At 38.5% G+C, this 27,421-nt stretch overlaps 1 protein-coding gene across 4 annotated transcripts; it reads left to right on the top strand.

Annotated features, from left to right (window-relative positions):
• The first annotated feature begins 3 nt into the window (after positions 1-3).
• UBA3 (ubiquitin like modifier activating enzyme 3) lies at positions 4-27,227 on the top strand. Of its 4 annotated transcripts, none has more exons than XM_074957460.1 (18): positions 45-114; positions 3,141-3,182; positions 6,278-6,398; positions 8,206-8,286; positions 10,491-10,573; positions 12,314-12,394; positions 13,648-13,691; positions 13,978-14,042; positions 20,405-20,560; positions 20,688-20,790; positions 22,582-22,695; positions 22,961-23,014; positions 23,483-23,519; positions 23,595-23,676; positions 24,971-25,071; positions 25,208-25,271; positions 25,383-25,437; positions 26,374-27,226. In XM_074957460.1, the coding sequence occupies exons 3-18, from the start codon at positions 6,279-6,281 to the stop codon at positions 26,460-26,462; spliced, it is 1,329 nt and encodes a 442-aa protein (XP_074813561.1). In that variant the 5' UTR covers positions 45-114; positions 3,141-3,182; position 6,278; the 3' UTR covers positions 26,463-27,226. The 4 variants fall into 4 exon arrangements, with proteins under 4 accessions (XP_074813562.1, XP_074813561.1, XP_074813559.1 ...); XM_074957458.1 differs by lacking the exon at positions 45-114 and adding an exon at positions 2,898-3,024 and having other exon boundaries at positions 26,374-27,227; XM_074957461.1 differs by lacking the exon at positions 3,141-3,182 and having other exon boundaries at positions 4-159.
• Positions 27,228-27,421: the final 194 nt, after the last annotated feature.

Genomic DNA, 27,421 nt, shown 5'->3' with positions numbered 1-27,421 from the left:
GGAGGGGTTTGTTTTCCCTTCTTCACGCCTCCACTTCCTCCGCTCCGCGGTTTGCAGGGGGTGGCTGGCTGTGGCAGCGTGAAGGAGACGCGATGTGGCAAGCACCCGAGAGCGGTACGTTAAATGCCGCATTTTCGACAAGGATTCTTCCCCCTCGAGGTCTGTTTTTTTTGTTGTGGTCGCAAAACTGTCTTTCGCGATAATCCCAAATGGGCCTGCCGTTCGGTGGATGAGATCGTAGCCCCTGGGCGAATCTCGTCGCGGGCAGAGACGCTCAGTAGTTTAATAAAATGACATGAATGAGCCTATTGGAGAATTGTTGCAGGCCTTTTTACTGCTGGTCAAACCCAGGAGAAATCTACCATCAGGTCAGATGATTAAGAGTCTAGGGCTTATTGTGTACATTATTGTACTTACTGAAAATGGGGAGGGAGGAGCATTAGTTTATATATATATATTAAATTGACACCAAATTTTCATAAAAGGATCAGATAAATACATATAAAGCAAATGTGGAATCAAATTAATGTAAGATGTGAAATGCTTATGATGTTTCATAAAATATTTTACACCAGTGCATTTGATGTTTTATAGCACATACAGGCCACTGCCACGTGCTTGTTCCCTTTGTTCAATAAACTGTAACCATCAACATTGAAATTAACATACTATTTTAATGGAAATCACTTCATGAATTCTAAACTATTTGTGTTGCAGAAATGTGTTTGAAGTCAATGTGACTCAAGTAATGATGATGGCTAGTTCCAGCCATCAGTACATCAGCAAAGGCCGATTCCATCTAATCTTGTTAGGAGAAATAATAAAGCGTGCACTAAGGGCACAAATCACTGTTGCTATGTCATTTACCCCATTGCAAAATGAGTGCAAAATCCATGTATTAAATCAGAATAGTAGTGTAAGTAGCTACACAAAATGCAGAGCAGCAGTCAATCAATGTAATACTCAGGGAAATTTCAGCAAGAAATACATATTAATCATTTTGAATGGGGAAGGGTACCTTAGAGTTATCTTGTTCTTTTTGAGCCTAATCCCACTTCCATTGACTTTAAGGGGAGTTGGATCAGGCCTCACTTTAGCCCTGGTTTCAACAAAAATGATGCCTACATTGTGTAGAGGGTGTTCACTAATTCTTATTTTAAATATATTAATGATCTGTGTGTGCTTCTACCTGGCAGGATGTAGTTGTCAAAGGGGTTTGTGCAATGTCGCTCAGTAGTCTTTGAGATTACTTTCCACATATGTTGTGTTTGCAGTCTTTGGACCATATCATTCCCTCTGCTTTTTGCTTTGGGATGAAAAGAATGGAAAACTTTTCTCCATCGCCCTAAATTCTAATGGAGGGAGGTGAACTGCAAAAACATCCTATCATTCCCCACTCCATTTAACCTCACAGAAACCTCCCTATACCACCTAGGCATCAATATCACAAAAACTAATAGGAGTAAGTAACTTGACACACATAAGCAGCTCCTTTGGATACAATGGGACTACTCATATTTGTTATTACTCAATCCATTAGTGTTTATGAGATTGTCCGTACCAGCCTCTGTTCAGGCAGAAGGCCAATTACAGATAACACTGATAAGATAAAACATACATTTCTTCTTCTTCTTCTTCTAGCCTTAGTCCCATCTATATGGGGGTGGCTCTTCAAGTCCTTCTTCATTCCAGTCTGTCTTGAAGCAGTGCTTCATAAACTCCACAACTAATCAGATCCATCCATCTAGTTCTTTTCCAACACTTCTCTTACTTTCCCACTTCTAAATTAATACCGTTTCCCATATATTCTTCCAGTCTTCTTTTCACATGCCCAAACCATCCTGGATTCCTCAGTTTTTCTATAATTGGTACCACCTTCACACTTCCCCTAATAAAAAAAAAAAAAGAAAGAAAAAAAACTAAAACAAAAAAACATATAAAATACATAAATAAGATGTGCTGGCCAGATGGCTGTATGATTATTGCTCTGCAATAAATAGGCAAGAGGCCGTTTTGAAATCTGGTTTCTTACTCCATGAGGCTGTAGGAGTTCAAAGTGCAGTGAACACAGATTGTGAATCTCTCAGAGCTTGACGGTGATCCCTCAAGCCTGTATAGAAACGGTACATATGAATTTCAGAGGAAACTCCAGCTTTCATCAGCCTATAGCCTCCGTTGTTGTGACTGTAGGAGTGAGTTATAGACTCTTATACACTGCATTATTGACGTAAGGCTGAGTGACAGGGCCTCCTATGCATTATGGGCATAAATAGTGGCTTTAGGAAATCAGATCAGAGACCTACCTATGTGTGAAGGGGAATTCTATCGGGCTTACACCTTGTATTATGGAGTGAACTCTGCAGAGGCTTATACCCTTCATTTGGGCAAGGAGGGATGTTTTTTGGAGACCTATGCCCTACAGTTTGGCAATAAAGCGAGATGGGCTGTGGGCTTTTGCCTGGGATGCTGGCTCTGTGGTGACCTATAGGGGACTATACCCTGCACTGTGGCTAGAGGGATGAGTTCTATCGGGGCAGATTAAGGTTGTGGAGTCCCTTAGAGCAGTGCTACTCAAAGAGGTGGTCTGCGGACCGGTGCCGGTCCGCGAGCCATCGGCTGCCGGTCCGCGCGCACATTGGGAAAAAAAATTGCCGGTCCCCCACATCAGATAGCTTGAGAAGCACTGCCTTAGAGGGGGTCCATTCCCTACATTATTGCTATGGAGATTAGTTCTACACTACTCCCCTATTGGAAGCACGTGTCATGCGCGCGCGCGCGGCCTCCCTCCGCCCCCCGAGGAACCCCGTCGCCTCGCCGGAGCACGCCGGGTGGGGCGCTCTCTCCTCCCAGGTGCTCTCTATGGCCTTTCCCCCCGTCTTGGCGCTCTAGCTGAGCTGCGCCCATAGAGGCGCGGCGCTGCGCTGCGCTGCGCTGCGGTTGGCCGGCTCGGCCGGAAGGGCCGCAGCGGTTTGGCAGCGGGGCATTGTGGGAAGCAGAGGGAAATATGGCGGATGGCGAGGAGCCGTAAGTAGCTGTGTGTGTGGTTTCCCCCCTCCCCTCGGGTCTCGGTGGGCCCCGGGCTCCCTCCCCCCGGGCTCGGTAGCGCGAGACTGACCCTTCTTTTATTCTCTCTCTTTTAGGGAGAAGAAAAGAAGGAGGATAGAGGAGCTGCTGGCGGATGGGTTAGTGTGGGGCCGGGCTGCGGGGCCTAGTGTGGTGGTGGGGCCTCGGCGGGGCGGGCAGTGTAGGGCCGGGCTGCTGGGGTAGCGTCAGGCCTGCCTGGGAGGGGGCGAGTGCGGGGCCGGCGGGGCAGCTGCCGGCGGGTGGTTAGTGCGAGGCTGGGGAAAGGGGGGCCAGAGGACGTTGCTGCGGGGGTGGGGGGTTAGTGCGAGGTCAGGTAGGGTGGAGCTGGCGGGTGGGTTAGTGGGGGGCCTGAGGGGGGAGGGGAGGGGCAGTTACTAGCAGGTGGGTTATTGAGTGGGGGAGCGGGTGTCGGGAGTTGGATGCTGGGGCTTTGGGAGCCTGCTGGGCCTGGTGTAGTGAGCTAGGGTTGAGGGGGCTGCAGCCACAAGTTAGCTTCTGTGGACTGGGATGGGGTGGGGTCGGAGGAAGTGGAGCTATGGGGTGGGAGGAAGTTGCTATGCGATGGGTTAGTGTGGGCTCCTGGGTGTTAAGGGGCTAGGGCAATGGATTGGAGAAGAGGACTCTCCTGCGGAGAGGGGGCTGGTGCTTGGGGTGCTGGAAGCTTGGCATGAGTATGGCCTGGCAGTGCTGGGAGAGGCGGTGCTGCTGGGCAGAGGCCTGAGGTGGTGGCTGTTTTGGCTGCTGAGAATTAAAGATCCAGGCTACAGAAGAGCTGCCTTGGCTTATTAAAACCCCAGACTCTATGCACCTCCCCTCACTCCCCAAGAAGTGACATGTGGGAACCCTCAAGCTGTATCCTTCCCTCTGCTTGCAACCCTCTCCCTAAAGATCACAGAACAGATGTAGCTACTTAGCCTGGGAGGTAGGCTCACAGGCATTGCATGTGTATGTTTGGGATGGGGTCACAGAGGTTCTTGGGCATATTGGGTGCATGCTGATGACAGGGCCCCTCAGAAGCATGGAGCTTTGGGAACTGGGAGGGAGAAGGAAAGAGTGGGACCTGGGACATCATAAGGACTGTGATACAGTGACAGTTAAAATGACATTGAAAATTAAAAATGAGAAATTGAAACAGTTCATTGAAGTACATTCTAAGATCCTTAATCAAAATGTAATTACACAGAGAATTGCTAATGCCATGGTGCTGCAAAAATGAAGACTTTAAAAATGAATAAAAAACACCTCACTTCAAACAACAGATTTGGCAGGTCTCCAAAGTGTCTAACTCAAAACCAAATCTTACTGCCTACAGTTAACTGTAAATTAAGAACAATATAGTCCTCTTCTCTCTCTCCCCCCCCCCCCCCAAAGAAAAAAGTACAGTTGGATAATGGATACATTTAGATTCTATGTAAAAAGCACGGAAATCAGTTCTTAACACCACCAAGCACGGCTCTACACTTATTTCCAGCAGAACTTTTAAATTACAGTACACAGGATACAGATTAATGTTTGTGGTGCAAATAAAATAAGTTAAAAACATCTATGAGATTTGCATTTCTTTAGTAGCCATGCATGCTAAGAACCAATGTACAACAGGAGGATCCAAGAGTCAGAGAGGGGAGTGTGAATTGTACATATTGCAGAAGAAAGTGAGGCAAGTTTCAATTACAAAAGAGATTTTTGTGCTGTAGTACTTGTTATTAAGCCCTTCATAAATTAGTATCTGGTGTAACTCCATAGAATTGATAGTTACCCCCCAGGGATGATTTCAGCCCACTGTCTAAAAATAGTCAAAATATTGACACCTTGTGAAATATTCAGACAAATCCAGTTTGAGGGTGGGTTTTTTTAACACTTTCTATAATTTGGGAACAAAAACTTGTAGTAAATAAAGTCTTTTGCAGTGTTATAGCTTATTTTTAAAAAATGCATCAAATAAAATTATAATGGAGTTAACCCTATTGTCCATGTTTTGAATTTTGAAAAAAGGGTATGCAGTGTCTTGCCACTATAGCTGGTGTTCCCTGTTTTTTGACAAGTGAGGAGGAGGGAGACAGACAAATCCTAGCAATTACTGAATTAATCTTATATTGCATGAGAAATATAAAGAACATCTGTAGTAGAAAACAAACTACATATCTTGCATATGTCAAAGTTGGGTGCGCATGCTCAAGACTGGAAAACTATTTTTTAATTTACGCAGCTCTTCCTAACACTGAACAGTAATTATAGAGGCTGAGTTGAACTAAATTTTTAAATGGGACATGCTCTTTCAGGGAAAGATTATTTGTTCCGTGTATAGATTAATTTAAAAGAGATGAGTGATCTTAAATTAAAAGCAATATTGAAGTGAGTAAGCCAGTTCTGAAGTATTCCAAAAAAATATTTTGAGATATAAAATTAAAATTAATTTAATTATGAACTACTAAAAGTGACCTGTAAAGGGAGGAAAAATGTGTTATGGCCTCTTTTTGCTTTATGATGTAAAAGAATTCCTTAAAATTTTAAAGAAAATTAACAATACAAATAATTTTATATTGTCTGCCCTGGAATACTCTATGCTTAACTGGCAAATAGGTACAATGAAAGTGGCACCTCGTTAATTGAGAAGAAATTACTTTTATTCAGACAGTTGGCATTTTTGTTAATGCCTTTTTAAAATGCATGGAAGGGAAACTGTTAACACTCCACCCCTGCTAAGTGCTGAGAGCACCTAATATGCTAATCTGACTCACCTAAGCAGTCCGACAAAGAAAAGAAATAGAAGAATACATTGACATTCCTGATAGTTCTAAGGAAAAGAGCTGAGAAAAAACTCCTTCAGGCATTCTTTGTACATCAGAAACAAACAACAACCACAAGAGCGCACTCACTTTTTCTTTCCAGATCACCTTTAGCTGATTATAGGTAATTAGCCAGATTATTTTCAAGTGTATATTTGTCTTTGACTTTGGTGTGTAGTTAATAGTATTACTGTGTAGTTTCAAAAATACTCTGTAGCTGCCACAGTCCTGCAAACCTTTACACATGTGCCTAACCAGAACTGGAGTAAAGTTAACAGATGTGGACGTGTTTTCAGGATTAGACCATAGTTTGGTTTTCTTTTAGCACAACTGATGGAAAACAAGCTGTAGAGGTATGGCATTTTCTTTACTGATTTTTGCAGCTGAATTTACTATGTTCTGTGCAGAATGGCTGTTGATGGTGGGTGTGGGGACACTGGAGACTGGGAAGGTCGCTGGAACCATGTAAAGAAGTTCCTCGAGCGATCTGGACCATTCACACACCCTGATTTCGAGCCAGGCACTCAAGTGAGAAACGTTTATTTTAAATAAAAATGTTTGTAGTGTTGTGTTGCAAACTAATGTGAACACACATTTATTGGTGTACCATCCAGCAATGCACGATAACTAAAAATGCATGTGTGTGTTTAAAGTGAATCAATGGAATTGTATGATTTTAGAATAAAGTACAGTGTTGTAAATAGACTACTACATTTTCACACTTCTTTGTCAGCTACAAGCTTTCTCAGTAATATATGCATAAATTGTACAGTGCATGTGGGTTATTTCCTGAAGTTCGAACTGGAAAATAGTAACTTTCTACTGGTTTTAAGTAATTTTGGGTGCAGTAAGAAATTATCTCCCAGATAAATAAGGAATTAAGCTAATCATAAGTAGTCACAGTACAGTTGAACCTCAGAGTTACAAACACCTCGGGAATGAAGGTTGTTCGTAACTCTGAACAAAACGTTCTGGTTCTTTCAAAAGTTTACAGCTGAACATTGACTTAATACAGCTTTGAAACTTTAAAATGCAGAAGAAAAAGGCTGCTTTTAGCCATCTTAATTTAAATGAAACAAGCACAGAAACAGTTTCATTACCTTGTCAAATCTTTTTTTAAAGTTTATGTTTAACACAGTACTGTACTGTATTTGTGGGTTTTTTTGTTGTTGTTGTCTCTGCTGCTGCCTGATTGAGTACCAAATGAGATGTGTGATTGACTGGTCAGTTCATAACTCTGGTGTTTGTAATTCCTGATGTTCTACTGTATTGGGAAGGGAGGAGATTTTTAATGGGAATGAGCAAAACTCAATAAATGAAGGTGGGATAACTATTTGAACTGCTGATATGAGTCCGTGTGTCACACTCATATCAATTCTGATATGTATAAGCTAGCCTTGGCAATTACAAAAAATTAAAAAGTAAATAGCAAAATAAGTGAGTACTTCTGATTTATTTTGCTTTTTTCCCCACTAATTTTTGTTCCCTCCTTTCTGTATTGCTCCCACTTTTTTCTTTATGAACAGTTTCCTAGTTCCTTTTCACCTGATCGTTTCTCATTGTTTTTCCTACATTGATTTTTCACTTTATAAAAATTCTTATCTCTTACCGCTTTTCTTCCTTTTCCTACTTTCCATTTTATTCTGGATTGTCAGCCTGTGCTTTTGTCGTCCCTATTTTTAATGCACTCTTGCTTTATGTTAAAAAGCAAAACAAAAACTTTTCTCAAGGTGTTCTTTTTAAGAGGTTTTCTGTTTTTCATTTATTTTTGTTTTTCTCTCTCCTTTTTTCAGTGCATTTCACAGTTTATTCTTGTTTGTTATCAAGAATATTTGTTTTATTCCTTTTTATCATTAGTGTACTGTTCCATCAGTTTCCAGTTCAAGATAAATATCTGGTGGAATAGTCCACAGAGAGCAATTACCCAATGCTGCAAGTATTTCACTACCCTTTAGGCCAACAATATTTTCTGTCTCTGGGTTTACTTTCATTTTGTATTGTGTGGCAGCAAACCTTTTCAGCGGGAGAAAGGAACCGTAATATCTTCAAATTAATTATTTTGTGTCTGACAGGGAAGATGGCGGGCACATTGCTTATTTCACAAGCAAAATAAAATAGGAAAAATGAAGGAAATATTGAAATCAGCAGACATCTTTTACTAAAGTTAGTCAAGGTATAAGAATTGTGTGGACTGAACAATTGTTAAAGTCCAAGATCAAAGAAAAGTATTATAGGCGCTTAGAAGTTGTAAGTTAATCATATGTTTTGTGATGCAATGGGGAAATCTTAGTTTTCTCCTATTCAAAATATTAATATCCTTTTTAATTCTTTACAGCTTCTCGACTTTTTGTTAAACACATGTAAAGTTCTAGTTATTGGAGCAGGAGGATTAGGATGTGAACTCCTGAAAAATCTGGTAATTACTTTGATTTTCCTCTTTGTTTCTTGGAATTCTACTCCTTTCCTCAGGAGATTATTCATTCACTTTGACTGTTTTTTTGCTCTGTCATCTTATTCTTGTGTGCAGATGTTTGCAAGATGGTCGCTTAAGTGTTGTCCTGCCAGTTTCTTTGCTCTGAAAAGCCTCTTTCAGGGATCAGAAGAAGTGCTGTAGTTTCAAGTTAATCTCAAATCAAATTCACGGTAGCAAGTGAAATAGTCAGCTGATACAGAACACTGTTTAAGTATGTTAAATAAATATTGATGGTTCAATTTAAAATCTAACTTAATTTTCTTTCGACTTTTGGATGAACTTAAAATGACAACTGAGCATCATCCAGTGAAACAAGATGAACATGCAGCACTCAGATATCCACTGTTAAATTCTCACTAGCTATTGCTGCCTAAGAACACATGCTTTTACTTAAAAAAAAAAAAATAAATAGATTTTGATTTCTGTTTAATTAGTGCTTTGAATACAGTATTATTTGAGTTAATACATATAATATGGCTTCTTGGTGTTCATTTTTGGATGTCAAATAATAAATGTTTCATATGTATGAGAATATTGAATATTATTCCTATAAGAAATTGGAGGACAAGGTTCTTCATCAGATTCTTCAGATTTTACCTATTCTGCTTGATGGTTGCTTATTTTTGAGAAGCCATGTTGCAGCCCAGTATCCTTGCTGGTTTATGGGACAGAACTGAAATCTTCTTGGAACCCATAATTATGGCAGGAGGGTTGCTGTCCAGTAACACAAGGCATTTTCTTCCTCTGAGGCAGTGTGCTTGTCTCCATAGCATTTCAATTCTTTTTACTGCAATTCAGACAAGTTTTCTGTGTGATAGTGTCAGGGCACTATCATTAAACTATTGGATCAGCCCCACAATAATTTTGTAGACATTATTGTGCTGTAGTACCATTTGTCATTACTGAGGATGGGCTGGACTAGCAACAGGATTGGGCAGATCATCAGTGGCAGAGAGATTAAGCCTGCTGAGTTGTGTCAAATAATGAGGTGATTTTGCACTTCTGGTTGTACTTCAGTATTGACTATAAGTTCTTCATGGTTATTGTCAGCTGTGATTTGAGCACAGATATGGAAAGTCCCAATCTGCATTTATCTTAACTCAGAAATGGTTGTTAAAAGTATTTAAAATTGCATTGGAGTTAACTTTCTGCCTGAACGTTTCTGAACCATGTAGGCGAGGGATAAGTAGATTAAGATAGTTCTGCGGAGTTTACTCTTTTGCAAAGTCTGACCTTATTTAAAAAAATTCTATCCCCTGTTGTTGTGCAGATACCATTCATACTGTAAATCAGCATATTATCATCTTCCTTGTACTGCAATAAGATGGGCTAAAACAAAACAACACCAACTAAGTGTGAATGTCTCCTTCATCTTAAGTGTCCTAAATTCAAAACATAGTTTGACCATTTCTAATGTATTTAACCCAGTTTTTCCAAATACCAGCTTTTGTAATAAGTATTTTAACCAGAAAATGACTGCACATAAAGTCAAATTTATTACTTACATAAAATGTATGTAATATGCATTATAATGTCCAGTCACTTATCACATAAGCATTACAATACTAATATTTCCGACACTTTCTCATCATATTCTTGCAAAACCAATTTTAAAGTGAACTGTCCCTAAAGCATGAAGTGTTAGGCTATGTCTACACTACAGACCTTACAGTGGTACAGTTGTACCGCTGCAGCTGAGCCACTGTAAGGTCTCCCATGTAGCTGCTCTATGCCGATGGGAGACAGCTCTCCTGTCAGCATCGTTAAACCACCCCCAACGAGTCGTGGTAGCTATGTTGGCGCTTCTGTCAGTAAAAGTTATATTGGTCAGGGGGTGTGTTTTTTCACGCCCCAGACTGACAAAAGTGCTAGTGTAGACGTAGCCTTAGTACTACAGAATACACCGGCTACATCTGTGACATGCACTTTTTTTTAGTTAGTCTAACACTAGAATGTTTATTGCAGGGAAAAAAAGTCAACCGGTTGCATGTTGTTTATGTCCATTTGCCAATCTGTGTATGCAGTTGAACACATTTATAGATTCCTTCAGATGCTGGCTTTTTATGAACCCTTTAGCACTTGGAATGTTTTATTGAAGAGCTATAAAGATCTCACTTTCTCTTATAAGCTTCACTTTATTTCCACAGGCATTGTCTGGTTTTAGACAAATCCATGTTATTGACATGGATACGATAGATGTTTCTAATCTGAATAGGCAATTTTTGTTTCGGTAAGTAATATTTTCATCATTTAAATATTCTTAGATTTGAAAGCAAAAGGCATATGTTTAGATTGTGGATCTGTTTAGTCCAGTAGAATGTCATCAACATTGCTAACTAGCTTTTCATATCAAGGGAATGCTTATTCTTAACTAAACCAGAGGCCTGATTCTGTACTGCCTTGCACCTTTTGTAGTGTCTTGCACCTATGCAGAGTGAATCTGAAATTCTTACTGTTCTGATTTGGTAGCGTTTTACAGCCAGGTTGAACTCAATTTTCACAGGTTTCAATGGCAAAATAAGATGCAAGACAGTGAGTGGAGAGTAGAGTCCCTCATCTCTTAAAAGATGTTGGTTAATATATGCAAGATGATAATTATTGTAAATATTAGCCTCTATAGCAAGCATGTTAATCTTGCCTATTCCCAACTTTGAATGCTTTCTTAAATACCTTATTGCAGGCATGGATAAACATTGAATACTATTTTAGAAAGTATAAAAGTAATTGTTGGGATTTTCTTGACAGCACACTTCCAAACATCCTCTATACATAAAAGTAAATTATTAGAGCATGTCCTGTAGAAAACAGTCTTGAATTGGTTGAGGGAGAGACTAGAGCATCTAGGTAGGAAAGTCTTCCGTCTCTAATTTCTATGAGGAAATCTGGTGGCTTTCCAAGATTAAAAAAATAAAATAAAATCTAATCAATTGTGGTCATAGCTGGCATGGTAGAAAATATAGAAAATGTTAATGCGTATAGTGCCTAGAGACTTGCAGTGAGCTTCTCAAATTAACTGTACAATTTGCTGAACAAAGTTCTAATTGAAATATTGTTAGTTGTAGTCTTGATCAATGTCTACATCAAATTAAATGTAACAAGTCAAGTTAGCTTTTCTAAATATCTCAGAACGAAGATCTATCCTCATGTGCTCTGTCTGTTCTAGAGAGCCCAGGTAGGTGAGGTAACATATTCTATTGGTGAGAGAGACGAGCTTTCAAGCTTACACAGATGACTTCTTCAGGTCTGGGAAATGTACTCAGACTGCCACAGCTAAATACAAGGTGGAACAGATTGTTTTGCATAAGTAGTGAACACTTCAAGGGACCATTCGAGGTGAAGTTGCCCATTAAGACCCCTCCAGTCATGGGGGGGAAATACATTTTATTAGTTCTGTCCTCAGTTGCTCTTGGTGGGAGTTGCATATGACGAATTGAGAGTAGACTTTGACCCCAGACTTCTGGTTTAATACCTTCTTAAATTTTAAATTGAAATCAAATTATGTATTGTTAAACAGCATACAAAAAGGAGTTTTCTATTGGGTTACAAGTATGGTGCCTTTCTTTTTTAATTAAACAGAATAAAGCTGTTAACAAGTAATAGATAGGCATCAGTGAACTGATTGATACTTAAGATAATGGAATAAGTAATACTATAGAAGAATTTATACATATTAAAGTATTAGCTTCACAAATATCACTTTCCTTCCTAATAAAATAAAATATCCACCAGTTTTTCAAATATTTTGTATCAGCAGCTGTTGTGAAGATCTTTAAATGTGTTTAGTCTTATATCTGAAGGTTATAAGTAAAAACCATTTAACAAATGACAGGAATACTCCTTAATAGTATCTGTTACTAGATTCTCCTACAATAATATTTCATCGTGTGTAAATCATTTGTAAGACGTGAATTCTCAAAGGTTAATGATTGCTATTAGAATCAGAATTTTAAAAGCACTTTTTTTTTTTCAGACCCAAAGATGTTGGACGACCTAAAGCAGAGGTTGCAGCAGAATTTCTAAACAACCGAATTCCTAATTGTGCTGTTGTACCGTATCCTTTCAGAGAAGTAATAGCCATTGAAGTTAATTGTGTTTTTAAGATTGCTGTACGTGGTCAGGCTTTTTAATTTTAAAGACTCTAACTTCACTTCTTTTCATTCAAAAAATAACTTACTAATTGGACTGATGGCTTAAGTTCTTTCCCACTGTGGCATTATCTTGTAGAACAGCAGAAGTGTACATGGGCATAGAAGTAGTTTTTGGTGTATGTATTTTGTTATTCCTTACAGTATGTAGTAAGAATCTGTGATAAATATAAACGTCTTCATCAACTAGAATGAAATATGTTTGAAAAATGTAAAAGGAGCATGGCCAGCATGGAACCTCCTGGGCCCACCAGTTATTTATAGATAGATAGCCATATGTGTTGTGGTTACACCTTCTGTAGTTATATCCTTCTGCATTCTGGTCAGGATGCGTAAAGGGACACACCTCTACCCACCACTCAGTTTCTTCTGATCTTAATATGCAGCAAGTTGAAACTTGGCAGAATCCATTGTTACTCCCACTGGCCCCCTTTTTGGAAAGCTTAATGTTTTTATTTATTATTATAGTTTTATTGTTGTTAAGTTAGTTGAGGCTTTTCTGTGTTGCTGTGGACCTTTTTAGACTATGGCTGCTCTTGGCACTGTGACCGGCACTGCACCAGCATTTACTCTTGGACCTAAAGTGATGTCATCTCTGGTGTCCAGCCTGTCTCTTTGTGCCACCCTTTTATTCACCAGTCTGATTTGTCTTGTACAGACTCTTGTCTCCTCCTCTTTATCTTCTTGTTTGGTTTTCAACAGGGAATTCTCCCCTGCTACCCTTTGCATGTATCCCTTACTGTGGTAGGACTGATCCTGGGGTTAGGGGACTCCCAATTCAACTTCACTGCTGTCTGAGGTCTGCTCCAGGTTCCCTTTCTTTCACAGCTCTTCTACGCACTTAAGCTCAGATCATGCTCCTCATCACCTTCAGAGTAATATGAGGGTGAAGGGACTAGACAGCACTCTCCAGAGGTGCTATTGTTGTCTTCATAGCCGACTATTTCATAGTCCTAACTTCAGTCCAAAAAATTTCCAGGAATTGTGAGGCTTCTGATCACTACTTTAATATAAATATTAATAGAGTGCTATATAAAATGATATTGATACATCATTGGGTCTTTTGATTTACTGATTTTGTATTTGTTAATCTAGATTTGGTTATAATACTATAAAAGTACTAATTACCATAATATTCCTTTACTGCATATACATTCAGACATTTTAAAAAAATTCAGGATATGGATGAAACTTTCTATCGACGTAAGTAGCATTTGCAAATATACAAATTCTCCACTTGTGCTTTGGGAAAGCACTGTAGTTGTTGATGGTTGCCATTTTTTGGTTGAGTCAGTTGTGTTCACTTTTTATTGTTTCTTTCAAGTGAGCAGAAAATACTATTCACTAAAAGCCAGAACTTTTAAAGTGAAACTTTCTTATAAACTACATAGCACAGTTAAGTTAACTTCATTCCTGTTGTGTGAATAAAATATATTGATTATTTAAAGGAAAACACATTGAAATCTTAAATGACTTTTTTTTCTTCTAGAATTTCATATTATTGTATGTGGTCTGGACTCTATAATTGCAAGAAGATGGATAAATGGCATGCTGGTAAAGACGTTATTTTAATCTTTCTAAAGTTAATCATTATCATTTGAGTATAGATAGTGAAATTTAAACAGCTTTATGCAACATATAGCAGTAGTATGGAACAAATGGTGTTAAAATAGAATTGTGAAACTGGTTAAGATAATGGTAAAGATGTACATTTTCCGTTATATTTCATATTTGAGTATATTTTTATTTTGATGTAAGATGTTAAGCCTCTAACTCCTTGTGGATCATGATGAAATGTATACCATTCTATTACATTTTGTGAAAAATGTCAGTTTACATGTAAACTATGAATGGATTTTAATGCCACTAAAACCAGCTCATCCTTTTTTCTCGAGTGTCTTACATGTCATGAGTTCCAGTTCCTGCTGGACAGCTATCTGCATCACAAAATCTACAAGTGTAATTGGCACTAGTTTGGTCTTTTTTTTGCATTCTGAAGGGCCAAGGGTTAAATGAGCATAGAGACTTAGCTCTCTCTTTTCACACCTAGAACTGGTCCATCAAGGCCAGCGTTGAGATACAGTGACTGGCATCATGGAGAAGTTTTCCTTGCTGCTGCCTGTGCTAATGTGCTCTGTGAATAAACAATTCTGTCTTCTGGGCTGTCAATCCAACACCTTCAGTGATCATTACATTTACTTCAAAACAAATAAGTAAAAGCAGGATCTAATTTTAAACTAATATAAATAAGGGAATTCAGGTTAAACTGTTTTTCCATTACTACTCACCACTTTATTCCTTGGTGTTGGTGTTTATTCATTGCCTCAGTGGGATGAATTAAAGATAGAGTGCCTCTGTTTCTTTGAATTTTCTTGCTCCTGTGAGTTTTTTGTATTTATCTTGTATTACTTTGGATTTTATTCTTAAATTATTTAAAAAAACCACCAAAAACCGTCTGACACTTTATTTCGGGGACTATGCACTTAATAGTACATGAGTGAAACAACTGTGATTTTTTTCAATGGCTTTCTAGTGGTACCAGGTAAAAATAATATATTAAGGGCACATCCTGCTCTTTGTAAACATGAGTAATCACAGAAGTTGTGTACAGCAAGCAGGATTTGGTCCCCAAAAGCTAATTCTTTGTTAGTATGGGACTTCCTTGAGTTAAGATAATGCCTTTGAGGCAGCAAGGTCTAGTGGACTTGAGCATGGGACTGGGAACCAAGGTTGCCTAAATTTCAGTCCTGCCTCTACCACTGACTTGATGTGTAACATTTTGATAACTCACTTAACCTCTCCAGACCTCAGAACAAATTATGGCACTTGGCATATGCATAACAGTGTGTCTGCAGCCACACCCCATAGAATTTAGCAAGCTATCCTGTATGAGTCTAATTGCACCATCTCCAGTATATTATATGAGCCTTTAACAGCACCATTTCATTACCTGTGTAAACCTGAGATGTTTACAGCTGCACTAGTTTATCAGTCCTCCCAACACAATTCCACAGTGCTCTTGCTCATCCTTCAGTGATCTCTCTAGACCAGGGCTCCTTGGCATTTGTGTCCCATGCTGAGTGCATACCATGGCAATCCTACATGAAGTTTTATACCTGTATATAATGCTCTACATTCACCTGCCATAACAAAACACATACCTTGTAATCATTCACTTCTGTGCAATCACTATGTTCTTGAACTAGCTATCTTCTGCATTTTGTTTGGAAATTCCTTCAGCAACAGTTGCCCTATGATTGTGCGGCTTGATGGTCTGAGCCAAATGTGTTAGGGCTGCTCTCAATATCTGGAGTGATGAGGGGATCCATTCTGAGCTGATTCTCATTCCAGGGCACTTTTGTTTATGCCACATGTCATAGCATCTGGTCAAGCTTATCATAAGGCATAATGCAAAGCAGTACTTTGGGATAAAATTAAGAGTGTGAAAGTGTGGTTCATTTGGATCCAGAACAACACACGAATGCCTCTCGAAGGAAGGCAAACCTTTCCCTGTCTACAACATGTTAAAACATAGTCTTGGGCCCAAGGCATTCACTGAGCCTCCCATGTCATTGGACAATGGAGCAGCATCTGGTGGGGCAGGAGAAGTGAATTGTTAAGCGGAAATTGGACTAGCAGGTCATGAACCTGGACTTTATGGATCTGCTGTTTTAGATCCCAGCTAAGTGTTGGAATAGAGGAAGGAGCAGACTCTCCAGGTAAGGTGTAGTGTTTATTTATAACAACTGTATGCTTGAGTTGAGAGAAATGTGGTCCATATGTTAGTGATTCATCGCTGTTGTTGTGTAAATGGATGCTGCGGCCATTAAGGCTGGAAGTCTTCACTCTTTCCACGTCCATGGGGAGCAAGCGAGAATAGTATTGAGCCCCTCCTATGAGTGCTGTTTAGCCAAAAGACCGATATTTTTCTTCCCTTCCTGCCCCCAAAATATGGTGGCGCATGCTGCCCTTCACAGTTCCCTCGCCCCCCCATCATTCTTGTAGCGAGATCCTGCCTTTGCCAGAACCCGCTTTTTGCTCTTTCTGCTGGTAGAGAGACAAGTTTGTTGAGGTAATAACTTTTATTGGACCAAGTATTTGATATTACCTCACCTACATTGTCTCTCTAATATCCTGGGACCAACATGGCTACAACAACTCCACCTTATGTTGTCATACTGCATAGAAGTTCCAGTGATCCCATGCTTCCCCTTGAGTACTGTGCCCCGTATAATAGCACTAAAATAGCATGAAAAAGATATTAAAAAGTGAAAGTTTCAAACACCCATTGATGGTATTAAAGCCAAATCCACTTACTCTATCTTGTAGCTAGTAGACATCATGACCTGAGTGGATCAGTCCAATCTCTGTCCAATAGGACCAGATTATGTAACTAATGCTGATAACTATTTGTTTTAGCTACAGTCTTTCTCTAATCTCTGGGTGTTAGAGTAGTGAAATACTCGGTTGTTCGCTCCTGTAGCTCAGCAATGAGATTGTTAGCAAACTGGCCTTTCATGACTCCTCCCTAAACCAGGGTCTTGGCACTGATAATCAACTTGAAAAACTAATCCACATTTTATTGAGGTAACCTAGGAACTTTAATTTCAGGATATACAGAACCACAGTGTTCACCAGTGGATTTAACAGTAAATGTGTGTAAGACCCCATGCTAAATTGAACACCCCCTTATTCTCCTCTCAAAAGTGGCAAAAGTTACCTCTATTCTTGAAAAAAGGACACTTACTTCAAATTTTAGTTCTCCCTATTTTAGTGGTGGGCAGTGAGACAGATTAAGAGAAATTAAATATCCCTGTTAACCCTTCTGCTTTTCATTTCTTTTCCAAAAGTTGCTATTAGAAAGCGGAGGAGACAGCATACGTTAGCAAGAACAAAGGAGTGTAATGTTAAGATCAGCTCAACAACCGTTATAAGAAGAGATCAAAGATTGATAGCTTCCCTGAGTTACAGAGGGAGCCTGATTGCTGGAGCCCAAGAAGAGGAGATGGCAGAAGAAATGAGCTTGACAAATTTAGCTGTTTATTGAGAACAGCTTAGAGTGTGGAAATCTGACAGTGTAGGAGGAGAAGGATCAGAGACTGCAAAACTATATGGAACATGAAAAGGAAATAAACTGGCTGGAAATAGAGCAACATTCCATGGCAATGCAGCAGATGATGGGGAATAGGGTGAGCCTTTTTAAAAAACGAATGCCTGACATTCTCAGCCCGACCGTGTCTACCACCAGGCTTGTTCCAGCAGATACCCCTCTAGCAGTGATGGTTCATGAGTGTTCCCGCTGCCCTGGAATACCTACTCTCAGTTTCTCACTTCATGGCTTGCCTTCCAACAGGACAGCAGAGACAGCCTAGACCTCAGCCAATTTCCAGCATCACCATCTGTGGTTCTACTACCTGCCCACTTTCTTCTTCCCACCCCTTATTTGTTATTTTGATCTCTGACTTTGGGCACTGTGCAAACACATGGTGGTTGTCTTTGCCCTTACACATGTTCAGTTTTTTATAGTTAAATAAAACTTGTTTTAAAATATATATTGTGTGAGATTTTGTTTCATGTACAAGTGATTTAGTGGAGTTATATCCCCTCTCAAGCTCACCATCAAAAAGCATTGATTAACTGTTACTAGTGTAAGAAGTAAATTGACTGTGATTATAACTATTAGCATTGTCATTCCCATTTGCTTCACTTGCAGAATACTAGCAGAGGGCATCCCTAATATTAGCATGTTGCTTACTGGCAGCTTTGTGATATCCTTAACCAAAGCATCTGGGTCTGGCTGGTGAAGTGCCAAATCTGCATCTGCCTGCTCTATCCACTCACTAGTGAACATTTCCTGTTTGCTTTCATAAATGCAAAATAAGTGAGCAAATGACCTATTCAGTAGAAGTGTAGTGTCTCTTCAGGAGGTGTCTCCATCTTGCTGTAAGGCTGCAGCCGTTCTGGCTTTGCTGAACCAAGTAGTTGAAGTAACACCTGTCACTATGTAGTAATCAAGGTAAGCTTTCATAAGCTAGCCATGCTCTCCCCCGGGATCACAACTGGGGCAGACACCATTTTTGTCTATGGCGTAGGGCGAAGAGACTGCATTTTTGTATGTTCCAGAGCAGTCTAGAATTCTTGAAAATTAGCTCAATCATGTACTTTGTCAGGCCAGCCTAACGCTGAACAGTACGTTTGTATGATCCACCAGGGCTTGTGTTACCATGAGGTCAGTAGCTTTTTTCACTCAATATCCTCTTATATTGCTTGAGTGGACACAGAATGGTGCCATCTATAGCTCTAATGCAGTTAGTGGAAAGCTATCTCAAGAAATTTAATTTTGGGGACATTTTATGTTGATCACATTCCCCAGTAAAACTAATCTTTTGTGATACACACCTCCAGCACAAAGGCCCCCTTTTATGGACTTTCCAAATCCCACATGTGTCTCAGTGAGCAGTGGTTGCCCACAGTTGCCAACTTTCACAAGGAAAGTGGATTTCTCTTTGAGTGGATTGGAACTTGTGTGTTTGTGTGTGCTCCTGTGAGAGAGAGAGAGAGACACACACACAGGCAGTCTCCTTCATTAGAGATGTTCTAGCCACTGTTCCTCATCGCTGGTTTTTTGCACAACCCTGTTTCACAAGTGATTGGACATGTCATGGTCCAAAAATATTTCTCAGTCAATAAAAAATGGCAGCCACCTGAGCTAGGCATGAATGTGGATGCAACGTCCTGAGAAAGCCAAGGATTCTTGCTCAAATGTCTGAAACTCATTTTTCCAGGAGCAGAATGTAATATAGCATTACGAATACCACTCCAGAAAATGTCCATGTTGTCTGAGAGGATACCGAGGTTATATATGTGATCCTTGCATGTATTTCACGGCTTCAGCAGGATCCTTGAATAGATGCTGGACATTGTACTGTTGATGGATATTTGGCTCGTGGGGAGTTTGAAAATAGGGAGCGTAACAACAGCTAGTCAATTGATAAAATTGCATTATGTGGATTTGCAGTGTATTCTTCTAGATGTCTGCAATATAGACTTTTAAGCAGAGTGTGGTTCCTTGTAAACAAAGGTGACAAAACTGGAACTGTTGTAAGTGAAAGCCTGTTTGTGTTCATAGTTGTAGCCCTTTTCTTTATTAAACACCACTTGCTTAAAAAGGCCTGTGATTCTACGGATCTTGACAGTAACGGAGGAAATTCAGTGTGTGGGCAGACTATACCTAGTTTATCAAAGCAGATTCAGTTGTGAACACACACTGAACTCTCTCAGAAACAAACAATACTAGAAATGTTTAGCTGTTATGTTTAACCTTGAAATGGCTCAGTTACCTACCATACATAAGCTTTCTATGTCTGTTTCCTCATCTGTACAATAGGGTGATAAATTATGTACCTACCTCCACATATGTTTTGGGAGGTTGGGCTGGCTGATGTTTGTATTGCGCTTTGCAGATGTAAAGTGCTAAGTATTTAGGCATACTACAGTTTATGGGACTTATAAGGAAGGAATCTTGGTCTGCATATTCCATTGATGTCTGTACAGTATACAGTTACATGCTATGAACTATTTTTATCTAAGCCTAAATAACAGGCTAGTTTGTATTTTGGTCAGATACAATGGTGGGTGCCTTTTTTTTTTTTTTATTTCTGCAGGTTTAATAACATTGCTGTTCTACTTGACTGTAGGAACAACATTCCATGAGAAATGAATTTGAGGTTTAAGTCTTAGGTATTTAATAACAAATATAAAAGTGGGAGGATGTATAGATTATTATTATTACAATACTGAATATTTCTTAGCATGTCATGTTGTGTTATATCTTTAAGTAATAGATGATTTAGAAGGAACTTTTTGGATCTGGTATAATTTTTTATGCAACTTTTGCAAACTTGTAATTTTAACAGATGTCATTTTTAAACTATGAAGATGGCATGCTAGATCCAAGTTCCATCATACCTTTGATAGATGGAGGAACAGAAGGTTTTAAAGGAAACGCTCGTGTGATTATTCCTGGAATGACAGCTTGTATTGAATGCACACTTGAACTTTATCCACCTCAGGTAACTAAAAGCATTGATTTTTTTTTTTTTCCCCTGTGTGTTCCATTTCTGCCACTTATCCCTTCTCCTTCCTCTCCTCTCCCGCACAGAATATATGTTAAATCATTTTATGATCTTTCTTCATCAGATCAATTTTCCCATGTGTACTATTGCATCTATGCCCAGACTGCCAGAACATTGTATTGAATATGTCAGGATATTGCAGTGGCCCAAGGAACATCCTTTTGGAGGTAATCAGTACACTGCATTTTATTTTATTTTTTAAATCAATGAACTAATGTGACTATTAAATAATCAAAACACTTACAGCAAAGTAAGAGGTGTAAAATCATACTTTGATTCAGTAAACAGTTTGTTTTAATTTTGCACTTTATCTTACCAACAACCACTGGCCAAACTTCACTCTTGGATTAAAATCCTACGTGTCAGTTTTCAGCCTGAAGCAAATATTTTACAACTGCATTAGAAAGAAAACAATAGACTGATCATGTTGAATAAACAGTTATTGATCTCTTGTTCATCACATGTTGCTTATTCTCTTTTTTACTAATCCATCAGCAGAAAAAAGAACAGACGTGATTGTTAGAAGCCAATAATGAAACTGTCTGTTACTAATGTAAATACACAGATGTATAATTTCAGACTGAATTTGTCATGTGAATGGTTCCATTGAGAAATGCCCCTTTATTATACTGAATAATTGATACAGAATTAATTCACGTTATGGTAGCTTATGGTTTTCACTGCTTATTACAGTAATAGTAAATTTAGTCTGTGACAGTGGTTTACTGACTTTGAATGGTTATTTAGATTCTTTGAGTTTAATACTATATCACTGTCAAAGTATCTCATTTTTAAAACTGGCATTAATTTGCCATTCATAATAAACCCTTGAAAGCTTAAATATTTTTGCCGAACTTTTGTTTCCCCTGTGTGTACCTATAAATTTGCTGCTGCGTTTGATTATGATTGCTTATATTTGCATGCTTCTTGTGGGGAGGTGGGAAGTATTGAGAGTTTCAGGGGGTTTGAAGAGAGATGCAAATCTTGCAAAGTCCATGTAATTATTTAATAAAAAAAGTAGTTCTAATATTTGGTCTACTAATCTTCACATTGCCCTTAAAAATATTATATGGTCTCAACTCTTGAGAACATGCAGGGTTTTTTTCCCTCCAGCAACAAAACTGTACATTTAAAGTTAAAGTTACACTTAAAAATTAATATTGGGGAGTATGGAAATGCACACTTAAGCTTAGTTAACATTAACTCTGCCCCCTGGCCACTATCCACAGAATAAACAAAAATCAGACAATCTTATCTTCATGTAATGCCCATCATTGAGAAGCAATCTAATGCAACTACCCGATGTTTGTTAATAGGCTGATTATCATACCTTTTCTCTTTTAAGCTAAATAGTAGATATTTCTAGCTTAATAATATTTTAATCCTGGGAGTTTCCTTTAGAGGTTTAAAAAGGCATTGAGCAAATCTCAAATATTAAACTCTCCAGAACTTGTTAGCTTTGGAGGGATGCCCCCGCCTCTACCCCGCTCAAGATACGGTCTCCTGGCAATTCCCCTGGAGGGAACTGGCCATATAGAATGGACTGAATTGGAGAGATTTCTCTCCAGGCCAGTAAATGGATTCTTTATCCTCCCCAGACCAAATCCACCTTCCCACATAGGTTTTTTCCCCTTACTGTTCACTCCAGCCCTCCCTGTTCTATTCTTCCCCCACCCCACAATGTAGTTCCCTGCCCATGACTCCCCTGTGCACCCTGTCATGGCCATCCATGTCATGACCTTGCAGATTTTATAAATTATGCATCAGGGCTCATAAAATGAATGGAAATTAGTTTTAATAACTAAATTGTTTTGCCAACACCACCTCCAAAACCGTGCTAATTCTCACCAAGACTAGTGGATTAAAACAAACTTAGAATTTGTAGACAAAAGTAATGTTGATGAAGAGCCATTATGAATTCAGATAAATTTGTCTGTATATCTTTAATTTTCCTGTAGAGAGTGTTCCTTTGGATGGAGATGACCCTGATCATATACAATGGATTTACCAACAGTCTTTAGAAAGAGCATCTCAATTCAATATTAAGGGTGTTACATACAGACTTACTCAAGGTAAGAGAGTGCAGTAGTTGGCATTTCGGTGAATGTGTGTGGACAGTAACCTCTTGCAAATGGCCACAATAAATACAAAGAAAAATATCAAGGTACTTCAACAGCGTTTAGATACTACAGTGATGGGCGCTATAGGAAAAGGTGTAAAGTGACTTAGCATATAATGTGCTGCAGTCAAAACAACCACAAATTTTGGGTAACATAGCCCTTTATATGGGGAAACTATTTTGGAAAAGGCTTAATGCTGTATGTTTTGTCTTTGCAGGGGTTGTTAAGCGGATCATTCCAGCTGTAGCTTCTACAAATGCCGTCATTGCAGGTACAGTAATGCTGAAAGGAAAAGCTCTGGCTTTCATTAGAAGGTTCCCAGGCATTTGAGTACAAGTTTCCCTCACTTTGCCCTTCTATTAGGGGTAACGAGCTTTTTCATGAGGCTGGAGGGTGAGAGTGGGTCACGTAGGGGTTTTCTAGTTAGCTAATTTTTCCCTTTTTTATACCATTTTCTCTACATGGCTGCTACACATGAACTTGCATAATTCTGAGTACTTTCTGACTTGAGAGTAAGCAAAAGTTTTGGAGGTTGCACTGCCACCTCAAAAATGTAAAGATAAAAAGTACAGTGTAGATCTCCAAGATGGTCTCAGATGAGTACTAAGTCCACCACATATTAGTGTATAGTACTGCCAGCTAAATCTCTGAGAAACCTTTTGATCTGTAGGCATTTTGATTGTGTGTTTGGATATATTTTGAGATTGAGAACAAAGCAACTGTTTGTTTCCTTTTCCAGCTGTATGCGCCACTGAAGTTTTTAAAATAGCCACAAGGTAATTTGTTGTTTTTTAATATAAATATTTTTAACAAACTTACTTGTATAAACACTAACACATTTCTCATTGCAGTGCATACATTCCTCTTAATAACTACTTGGTGTTCAATGATGTAGATGGATTATACACATATACATTTGAAGCTGAAAGAAAGGTTAGTACTATTACAGAAGAACCTCTTGGGCTGGCTGGGTTGTTTCCTGATTTTTATAGCACCTGTTGCAATTGCAGCTGCTTACTTACTTGCTGAACTTAAAAGTCAGTGTCTGTTCCCCACCACTGTAGTATCTAAATATCTCCCAAATATTTAGAAATAGAAGTAACAATACGTCTAACGTCTTTCCCATGGAGTAGTAGCCTGAGTGTACAGGATATTTTTGGGGGGAGGGTTGGCCTAGTAGGCAGTGATGTGCTAGATTCATAGAGAGCAGGGAGACTATTCAGCTTTCAAGGGGAGTAAATTAAAGTCAGTTGTTGCTGATCTGGGGGTACATCAGATATCTGGGATATGGCAACTAGACAGCTAGGTACTAGACAACCCTGGGCACTGTGCTGTTACTATGGGAAGAAATCTTTCCATTGGTTCTCCAGATCCTCAGTGATCAGCAGTGTTACTCTGCCGGGGCCAAGCAGTCCAGCAACAACTGCATTAGAAAGAGGAGTATTTGATAGTTGGGGTAGGCCTGGGATCCACCTATCACATCAAATTACCAATAACCATCATAAAAGAAATACAAAATACCGATGCCTTATTTAAGAAATATTTATATCTGTTGAACCAAAATTTCTCAATGACTGGGGGAAGAAGTTCCACATGCAGGAAGGATTCTCCACCAGCTATTTGTGTTGGCATTGTTGCTGCATCCAGTGTTTAAAGTAGCAATCCCTGTCTAGAAAGGTGAGCCAGGTGACTAAATCCCTAATTCTGGCAATTGCTTTTGCTAATATAGCTGGAGGAAAACAGTAGCTGAGCCTGGAAAGCAGGATCAAGGAAATATTAACCCTCTGACATCAAGAATCATAATTCACAGAACAAAGTACATAGCCTTAAGGACACAACAGCAACTGTTGGCATTAAGAGGTTAGGACAATATAGTTAATTCAGTAACATACAGGATTAACCCTAAACTTTAAACCAAACAAAATACAGATTGACTGCACCTTTTTATATAGATTGTTGTATGTTAGTGACTAACAACCTGATTCAAAGCCCTTTGAAGTTGATGAAAAGGTTCCCATTGACTTCACAGAGTATTGGATTGGGTACTTAATCTTCACAGAAGTATTAATTTTGCTAGATCCACGCATTTATAAATTTTGCAAATAATTGTAATAGCGAAGATCTACATTTTGAATAATTACTGATACTGATATAGGTATATTTGAAAAAGTCTATTAGTATAAGCTTGATTACGACACTTTTTTTTTTTTTTTTTTTTTTTTGGTAGGAGAATTGTCCTGCCTGCAGCCAACTTCCTCAAAATATAGAGTTTCCTCCATCAGCTAAACTGCAGGAGGTCTTGGATTATTTGACAAATAATGCTTCGTTGTAAGTGTGCAACTATTCTGATTTCTTTGATTTAGTTTTTAGAAATTTGAGGTTTGCAGCATGTTAAAATTAGATTTTTTCAAACTGCATTTTATCCTGAAAACGCTCATATTTTACTTTCATGTTTTTCATACAGGCAAATGAAATCTCCAGCAATCACAGCAACTGTGTATGGAGGGAATAAAACACTGTATTTACAGGTGATCAGTATCTGCTTGCTTTTGCTTAGTTAACTCATTTTCATTTAAGTGTGGCTTGATTTAATTAAAAAAAAAAAGTTTTATTTATTTATTTATTTATTTATTTTACAGACGGTAGCTTCAATTGAAGAACGAACAAGGCCAAATCTTTCTAAGACACTGAAAGGTATTGCCTAATTGAGTCACACAGAACATCAAGACATACATATACATCAGAGATATGATGACTCGCGAGTTTTAGTGCTGTTTTGTTTAATGCCTCTGTATAACATATTGCATGTTTTGCAATAATAGCATTTTAAGCAACAAATCTTTAAAATTATATATAAATTAAATAAAATTAGTATGTGACTAATTTTAGAGAGCTAGGTTTGTATCTGACGAAGTCATTTTAAGATATGTGCAAATATGCAGATTGCTGGATTGTCATAAAACTAATGGATTTGATTTTTTATCTGGGATTATTGTTCCCCGTTCCTCTCCCCTAATGGTTAAATTGGGATTTTTTTGAAGGAGGAACTGTAGGGATTACCTACCACAGAACAGGATTTTCGATGCAGTTAGCTGTCTGCTTCCATAGAAAGAAAAACCAAATTGCAGAAGACGGAGGGAGTAGAGAATTTTTCTCGATTACCCTCCTTACATCCCCTCCCCTCTTCCTGTTCTGCTGCTATTCATTTTCTGTTCTCTTCTAATTCACTATAAACCTATAAGAGGGTAATAACCGACCCTCCTCGCTCACTAATTCCTGCAGTAGAATATGGTTAACCCCTTTTCATACAGTCAGGCTTGTCCTTAAAATTACTTTGGGGATGAACACTAACTCCTTTAATAGCATTCATTATTTGGGCAGATGTCATTAGAAAAAATATTTGAGTCAGCAAAGGATGCTGTGAAACCTACTTTTTCTTTGTTCTTGACAAATATCTTCTGCTAGTCATCTTTTTGGTTGAATTAACACTGAGGTTATTATAGCTAATGAATTACATATAACTGAATTCTGATAGTTTTGTTTAAGCCTTTGTAGAACTGTAACTCTGTTTGTTTGTTTTTTATTAAGCATAGATCTATTGCATACAACTTTCTTTTTTTCCTATTTCAGAGCTGGGGCTCGTGGATGGTCAGGAACTTGCAGTTGCTGATGTAACTACACCACAGACTATGCTGTTCAAGCTTCATTTTACTACTTAATTTAAGCCTCAGTAATCTGCACATACAGTGAGAGAATTCTGCACACCATGTAAAACATGTTGTGCTCTATGTGGATGTTCAGAGTAACCTAAAATGTCTCTTTTAAGTACTAGCCTTGCTGGAAGTTAGATTATCCCAGGTGAATCACTCTTATTTTAGAACTGTCCTGAGAAGCCAATATTTGGTGGATGGTATTTGTATAAATACTCCTTAATGTACAGAACTTGATGTACAGTGATGATTTTTTTCGGTTTATGTGTTGATATTGTTAAAATAATGCCAACACTCCTTCCTACACTTGGACATTTTATGGTGGTCAAAGGAGTTGTTCTCTGCTTGCGTTTGAACACCCACATCTACAAAAGAATATCCTTTAAGGAGAACCATGATGATTTTAAATTAAATTTTAGAACCCATATACATTTGCTGAATCTTATATTAAAACCTGTGGGCAGTAGAGTAAAATAAGCATTGTATGTTTCCTCCTTTATTTAATACTCATTTTTATTGACCTGCTAAACGGATATTAAGTATTGCAGAGAGTTAATTCAATTTGTTTACAAAATATGGAAAGACAATGTAATTAAATTAAATGAACATCTGTGCATGAAAACAAAGTATTTTTCATGTTTATATTTGCAGTGGATTAGCGGTTACTATGCACAATAGTTCAGTCAAAAGTCCACTGATGTTCAGGATTGGTGAGTTATGTTTGGTTATCATTGATGCTCTCAAGGTATTTATTAATAAAAATATAAAGATAACTTGTTCTGCAGTATGTCAATGGGAATTCAGGACAATATGTGACCATAAGTAAGAGAGGTAAAAACATAAGATGATGGGATATCACTTCGTCAATTAAAAGAGCTGTTTCTGTTACCATAATGGGTACAAAAGGTGAGAGAGAGAGTGAGAGTCATTGTGCACAAATTAACTCAAATGGATCTGAAATCTGTTAT

Source organism: Natator depressus, chromosome 7, assembly GCF_965152275.1.
Source record: "Natator depressus isolate rNatDep1 chromosome 7, rNatDep2.hap1, whole genome shotgun sequence".
In the NCBI taxonomy this organism is placed as follows: domain Eukaryota; kingdom Metazoa; phylum Chordata; order Testudines; family Cheloniidae; genus Natator; species Natator depressus.
Note: the sequence above shows the minus strand (reverse complement) of the source record. Positions and strands in the feature narration are given on the sequence as shown.